General features: G+C 40.6%; 1 protein-coding gene across 1 annotated transcript; it reads left to right on the top strand.

Moving 5' to 3' along the window:
• Window positions 1-4667: 4667 nt before the first annotated feature.
• On the top strand, window positions 4668-5330 carry LOC142620611 (uncharacterized). Its single transcript, XM_075793957.1, has one exon. The coding sequence runs from the start codon at window positions 4668-4670 to the stop codon at window positions 5328-5330; it is 663 nt and encodes a 220-aa protein (XP_075650072.1).
• The last annotated feature ends 2419 nt before the right edge of the window (window positions 5331-7749 follow it).

Raw genomic sequence — 7749 nt, 5'->3', positions numbered from 1 at the left:
ATGAAGTAAAGGTTGTACCATACACCCAGATGTATGTAAGGGAATTCTAGAGGGTCTGATGAGAGAGGATATGTTCTACATAGGTACGGGAAGAAGGAGTGAATAAGAAATATCTTAGAGAAAGCTGCTACCGCCGCATTAAAGACTCTGCACCTGCCTCTCTGGCCTCATTAATGAGGAAATGACCTCTGAACAGTGGGGGGCAGTGTTACAGCTAATGTTTGAGGGCTTCAAGAAGACGGTGAATGGGACAAATATCTGGATGGGTGATCTGGTCCATACGTGGAAGATGGTGGGAAGAAGGAAGAGAATATAAAAGGAAAAGGGTGGCATTCAAGGAAGGGGATTGGAAAAAGAAAGAGAAAAACACTGTACACACCACCTTCAAATACAATCTATTGTGGAAAGAATAAAAAGGAATATAATTCATCCTCGGCTAACGTCCGATGAGAGTTTTTGTCATAAAACCATTTCATTGTGCATGTATTGGCGATTTAGCCCACCATACTTGTTATCTAATATCTATAAAACCTAAGTTTCAAGCTCACGCTCTACAAATTTCATTGTAAAATGCTATTTGGGCCTGCCCTTACACACGGTTGGGTCCAGGTGCAAATTGTGTCCTTACAACTATCAAATATAAAATGATTACACCTAAATAAAAAAAAAAAAATTTGTAACATATTAATTGTACTCTAATGAGAATTTTGTATTTTTGGGAGACTACTGAATACCTCTTTGTACACTACATTTTTAGTGTAACCTTGTTTTTGTTTGTCATTGTTTTTTATTAGAAAATTTAATGATTGATAATATAAAAAACTTTATTGATTGATAGAAATCATGTCAAACTATATTTAATGATTGATAATATTAAAAAAAAAAAAAATTAGATGGACAGACTGCCTTCTTTTACTGGTCAAAGTCTACAATTTTAATAGTTAACCAAAAAAAAAAAAAATCAATTAGAAAAAAAAATCAAATTTTTATGATCAATTTATCATCAAATTTAGATCAATACATGCTTAATAATAAGCTAAAATGAAGATTGTTCTCTAAATCAAAATTGAGAGGATGAAAGCAACATATCACCATTAGAATCCATGTTATAAAACACAAAATAATTTAAAAAAAATCATGTCTAAGCATATTTAATGATTGAATCTCAAACCATAATCATAAAAATTGGTTAAACTTAAGCAAACTAGGTTAAACAAAAAAAAAATAAAAAAAAACCAAAACTATTCAATTTAATGGAAAAAAAATTAGAGTAAATAGATACATATGCAAGGTTGTGGGTAGAAGAAGAGAGAAAAAGAACCGTACGGTAAGTATTCATTATTAATTATTTGATATATATACACTCCAAATTGAAAAAGTTGAAAGAGCACTACTACGTTTTTCATGGGGCACTCCACCCAACAAACACATTCTTTTTTTCTCAATGGAACAAGAAGTGGTTGATGGATTACAAAACCTTTGCCTCACTAAGGAAGAAGAAGCGGAAATACCAATTACAGCACAAAGCAGAGCTGACCTCTAGGAAGAATGCTCGCTAAGTCTGTTTGGACGGCTCCTCTCAGACAAGCAGCGAAATCAAAGAGTTCTGAAAAGTACGCTAAGAGCAACATGGAAGATGGGATCAGAGCTACGGATAGTTGATGTAGGAAATAACATTTTACAATTCAAGTTTTGTTCTACCTACCAGATGGAATGGGTGGAAAATAATGGGCCATGGAACTTTGAAAACAATTTGCTACTCCTTTGTAGATGGAAGAAAGGTCTCACTAGAACAAACATAGTATTCATCCACTCCCCTTTCTGGGTTCAACTATAGGGCTTATCCTTTGAGCTCATGTCAGAGGAGGTTGGTCAAGATATTGGAAATAGCATGGGGCGCTTCATCGAAGTTGACATACGAGCATGCCAATCTGACCAAGTAGAGTTTATGCATATTAGAGTAGACTCACTACAAAAAACGCGAGCTATAGCCGCGTTTTTTGGCCGCGTTTATAAAAAAAAGCAGCTATAGCTGATCTATAGCCGCGTTTTTAAGAAACGCAGCTATAGACATAATCTATAGCCGCGTTTTTCGAAAACGCGGCTATATGTCCCCCTCTAGCTGCGTTTTCAAACGCAGCTCCAGCCGAATAATTTTTTTTTAAAAATGGGGCCTGGAGCTGCGTTTGAAAACGCAGCCAGAGGGGGACCTATAGCCGCATTTTTTAAAAACGCGGCTATAGGTCCCTTCTGGCCTGGAGCTGCGCTTAGACAAGCAGCCATAGGGGGACCTATAGCCGCGTTTTTTAAAAACGCGGCTATAGGTCCCCATCAGCCGAATAAAGTTTCTTACAATAAAGACCTGGAGTTTGCAGCCAGTGGGGGCCTATTGCCGCGTTTTCCAAAAACGCGGCTATAGGCCCCCCTCTGGCTGTGTTTTTAGAAACGCAGCTCAAAAAAAAAAATTCCCACGTGCCCCTTCCTTTCCCACCTGCATCCTCACCTACCCACTCTCAATATAAGTGCCTTTCTTTTTTTTCTTTTTTTTCTTACTTCATTCTTCACTCAGGTTATTCTCACATTCCCCTTTTTTTTTTTTTTTTTCCTTTCTTCACTAAATCTTCAGGTTGTTTTTTTTTTTTTTTCCTTTTCTTTCTTCCTTCTTCACTAACTCTTCAGGTTCTTCTTCTTCTTCTTCTTCTTCTTTTTTTTTCCTTTTTCTTTCTTCCTTCATTTTTCCAACGTAACTCTTTTTTTTTTTTTTTCTTTGTTTCTTTGGAGTTCCTGCATCTTTTTTTCTTCTTCAGTCCAGCACAACTCTTTTTTGTTTTTTTTTTCTTTGTTTCTTTCTAGCTACTTATTCTTTTTTTCTTCATCTCAGTAACTGATTTTTCTATAGATCTAGTTTTTTTTTTTGTTATTTTATGTTTAGTTAGTAAGAAAATGGAGAAAATGCTAAAAATTTTGAATTTGTGCTATTGTGTCCCTGATATTGTGTTTATGTTTAAATGGGTTTGTGTTTTTGAGCTTGTACTTGAATGGTTTTAGTGTTAGATTTGGGTTGGCTTTGTTGAAGGAGAGGAGATTCATGGGTTTGTGTTCTTATATTTTGGAGCAAATTGTGGTTGTATTGTTAGTATGTTGTGTTTGATTTTGAATTTTTTGGGTGTGTTTGTATTGTGAGTATGTTGTGTTTGATTTTGAAAATTTTGGGTTTGTATTTGATTTTGAATTTTCTGGGTTTCCTTTTAATTTTGAATTTTATTTTTGGTTTGAATTTTGAATTTCTTGGGGAAAAAAAACACCCAGAATTTTTATTTTTTTTTTGTTTTTAAAAAAGCCTATAGCCGCGTTTTTGAAAAACGCGGCTATAGGTCTTAGACTATAGCCGTGGTTAAGCAACGCGGCTTTAGGTCCAATCTTTAGCCGCGGTTGTAAAAACGCGGCTATAGACCCACAGGGGCTGTTGCTGCGCCGCTTAGGCCGCGTTTACAAACGCGGCTCTAGAAAACGCGGCTATAGGCTATAGCCGCGTTTTTGGGGTCTATAGCTGCGTTTTTGAAACGCGGCTTTAGACCCCGTTTTTTGTAGTGACTTCCCAATTGATAAGCCTCTCCATAGAGGTGGAAATGTTGTAAGCAGGGATGGTGAGAAGTTTTGGGTTCATTTCAAGTACGAGAGGCTTCTAACGTTCTGCTTCCTCTGCGGAAAGCTTGGTCATGATAATAAGCACTGTTAAGCCTTTACAGATTGACAGAATACCCTGAAACAGTATGGTGAGTGGCTAAAAGCGAATGGAACCTTCAAAGGAGGAAATAACAAACAGAAAAGCTTCTTTTGTAGCAACCACAACGTAGGAAGTGAAGACAAAGCTGGTGAAAATGACCAAACTACTGAGAATACGCTTCAACTCACTCTGGCATACCACGGTGGAGGAAGCACTAGCAGCGGTAGCTTTCAAAATTCAAAAAATTCAAACAAGTTCAATCAAGAGTGGGGATATGACATGTCAAACACCCTAATGTGTTAGGCGGCGGAAGATAGGGTCGAATTGGACAAAAGGGAAGTAGGTGATCAAACCTTGAGGGAGAAAGAGGGCCCACGTGATGAGGGATCAGCACCCACCCCAATGGAAAAGTTAGAATCAGGTACGCAGGAAATGGCAAGCAATGCTTTATCCAATAAGAGCCAACACACACAAGAAGCCGAGAATTCCATGGAGGTCACTAGCCCATATAAGCCCATGAATTAGGCCCAAACACATGAAGTTACTGCAGACCAAACGACAGCCCAAGGGATAGTGAAAAATAAAAAAGGAAGAAGCTGGATAAAGAAAATTGCCAGAGAGCAGGGACTGACCTATAGTAAGGAAACAGAGGCCTACGATCCGATTATAGGCTTAAAACTTCAAGGTTCTCTAATCTTCTCAGAGGGAAATGAGAACGCAGCTAGTAAAAAGAAGTGTGAAGGCTTGGTTGGAAGCGTCAATGAAGATGAAATATCGGCGGTGGCTGCCTTGCAACACCGCCAGAGGCCATGAATTCACTGGGTTGGAACTGCTGAGGGCTTGGGAACCCCCAGTCAGTTGGAGCATTGCACGATCTTGTGCGATGCTGGGATCCTAAGATAGTCTTCCTATTGGAGACTAAGGTAAAAAAAAAAGGTGCATGGAGAGAATAAGTGAAAGAATTGGGTTTGCAAACGGACTCATTGTCCCTAGTCAAGGTCGCAGTGGTGGTTTGGTGCTCTTGTGGACGAGAGAGATTGGCCTGGAGATTAAAAGTTTTGGCAGCCATCACATTGATACAATTGTCACGGAGGCGAACTCAAATTTCAAGGGGAAGATCACAAGCTTCTATGGCCACCCTCAAACACACTTGAGGCAGAACTCGTGGGACTTGCTTGCCTTTCTGAAGAATCAATTTCAACTCCTATGGTTTTGTTTCGGTGACTTCAATGAGATACTATGTATGGAGGAAAAATTTGATGGGGCCTCGAGACCCCAAAGTCAGATGGATAGCTTTCGTGATGTGGTCAATCTATGTGGCTTCAAAGACCTGGGCTATTATGGAATGGACTATACCTGGTGTAACATGCAGGCAGGGGACAAAAGGGCATACTTAAGACTAGATAGAGCACTAGCAATGAATGATTGGGTTGACAAGTTTGGTGAGGTGAGAGTTAACCACCTAGTTGAGTCCACCTCGGACCATTGTGCATTGTTCATATCAGACCCTCAAGCTCCTAAGCAACCCCGAGCTCGACACTTCCACTTTGAGGCTATGTGGACTAAGTGTGAGGAAAGCAAAGATATTATTGAGGCAGCATAGGGTAATGGGGGTAACTTGAACACGCCAGTAGGTATGGCTACAACTCTGGAAGCCTGTGTCTCTGATCTTAAGGCCTGGAGCTTAGCAACTTTTGGGCAAATCCTGAAGAAAATTCAGGAGAAAAGGAAAAGGCTAAGTTCTTTGGTTCAGTTGGATATGAATGGTTCGCTGGGTGAAGAAATAAACCAGGCAAGGAAGGAAATCAAAGATCTCCTAGACAGTGAAGAAATGTACTAGAGTCAACGTTCAAAGGCTCACTGGCTTAGAGAGGGAGACAGGAATACAAAGTTTTTTCATGCAAGGGCCTCTGAAAGAAGGAAACAAAATACTATCTTGGTAATTTGGGATAAAACTGGGAATTGGTGTGGAGACCAAGATAGTATTGCCATGACTGCTATTTCCTATTTTGAGGAAATATATTCCATTTCCTTTCTGAATCAGATTGAGAAGGTAACTGATTTCATCCCTGCCAAGGTGACTGATGAAATGAACTTAGAGCTGACCAGAGCTCTCACCAGAGATGAAGTTGTTGCTGCCCTCAAGCACTTGTACCCTACAAAATCGCCTGCTCCCAACGGTATGTGCTGAAGGCTTCTCAGCTTTTATCCATGAAGCGGCAAGAGGCTAGCAACTAAATGGTATATCCATATGTAGGGGATCCCTAAAAATCACTCATCTATTCATTGTTGACGACAGCCTTCTCTTCTGTAGAGCCAATGCTAATGAGTGCAACAAGCTGAAGGAAATTCTTAGAATCTATGAATCTGCCTCGGGGTAGAAGATCAACACCGACAAATCTTCAATCTTCTTCAGCCCAAACACTTCCCAAGAACTCAAAGATGAGATCCTGCACATCCTTGGGCCTATGCAAGACTCAAGGCACTCAAAGTACCTTGGCCTCCCCTCCATTATTGGTAGGTCTAAAAAGCTAATTTTTGTAGAGATAAGAGAGAAGGTGTGTAGGAAGCTGGCTAGCTGGAAAGGCAAATTGCTCTCTTTGGGGGGAAAGGAAGTCCTCATCAAAGTGATGGCCCAAGCCATTTCCACCTACACGATGAGCTGCTTTCAACTGTCAAAGAGCCTTTGTGAAGACCTTGAAAGAGAGATGAGGAGCTTTTGGTGGGGGTAGAATTAGTAAGAATCCAAAATGGCTTGGATCAGCTGGAAGAAAATGTGCAAGCTGAAATCTTTTGGCAGTATGGGCTTCAGGAACTTACAAGCTTTTAATCTTGCCTTACTCGCAAAACAAGCTTGGAGGATCCTCACAAACCCAAGCTCCCTGGCAGCCTGTATTCTAAAGGCCAATATTTCCCCTTCAGTGACATTCTTAATGCAAATTTAGGTAGCAGCCCCTCCTACACCTGGCGAAGTATTTTCAATAGTCTAGAGGTCATAAGGAGTGGAACACGCTGGAGGGTGGGAAACGGACGACTAATCCACATTTGGAAGGGCAAATGGCTCCCAACTCCCTCAACATACATGGTCATCACCCCCCTAGGGCCTTTGAAGATTTTCCCATGGTCTCCTCACTCATCGATTTAGTGACTAAGTGGTGGAAAATCAATGTTGTCAGAGCTCTCTTCTTGCCTTTTGAAGCGGACACTATCCTAAGAATCCCTCTAAGTCATAATATGCCTGAGGGCAAACTCATTTGAATTGGGAATAAAAGGGGTGTGTTCACAGTCAAAAGTGCCTATTTCATTGCTACCAAGCTCCTCGAAAAAAAGGATGAGGGGGAATGCTCTTTCGGAGACCCGAATGCCTAGCTTTGGAAAAAACTGAGGAAGTTAAAACTTCCTACAAAAATTAGGATTTTCTCTTGGAGAGCTTGTGTGAATGGCCTCCTTGTGTTTGCAAACATGGTAGCGAAAGGTATGCAATTTGGTTGTGTTTGTCTTGTTTATGGGGAGGAACCTGAAAGCCTAACTCATGCCTTAATCTCCTATGATTCTACTCTCTCAGTGTGGTCATTATGGCAAGACTGTCCCATACAATTGTTGCTGAATGCAAATGACTTCACAAGTCTTGTTCACCAAATCTGCTTAAGCCCCATCGCAAAACACCTTGAATTCTTCTTTGCTATCTCTTGGTCTATTTGGTATAATAGGAACTTGTTAGTTCACAATGAGAGGGGCCTTTCACCCTTACAAATTTGGGAAATGGCAAGAAGCGTTGTTGAGGATTTTCAAGAAGCCATCACTGTGAAATTCCCCCCAGAGCAGCCTTCAAATGGAGGTTGGGTGGGACCTCCGCCTGGTTTTTTCAAAGTTAATGTTGATGGTGCGTCATCCTTAGATGGCCTCGGGACCTCAGGAGTTGGTGTGATCATTCGTGATGAAGAGGAAAGAGTGGTTGCAGCCCTTAGTAAAGCGCCGCCCTTGCACTACCCTACTTAGGGCAGTCGATAAGCTTGCCCAGT

This window comes from Castanea sativa, chromosome 12, assembly GCF_040712315.1.
Source record: "Castanea sativa cultivar Marrone di Chiusa Pesio chromosome 12, ASM4071231v1".
Classification (NCBI taxonomy): Eukaryota; Viridiplantae; Streptophyta; class Magnoliopsida; order Fagales; family Fagaceae; genus Castanea; species Castanea sativa.
This window is presented reverse-complemented; position numbering and strand designations above follow the sequence as displayed.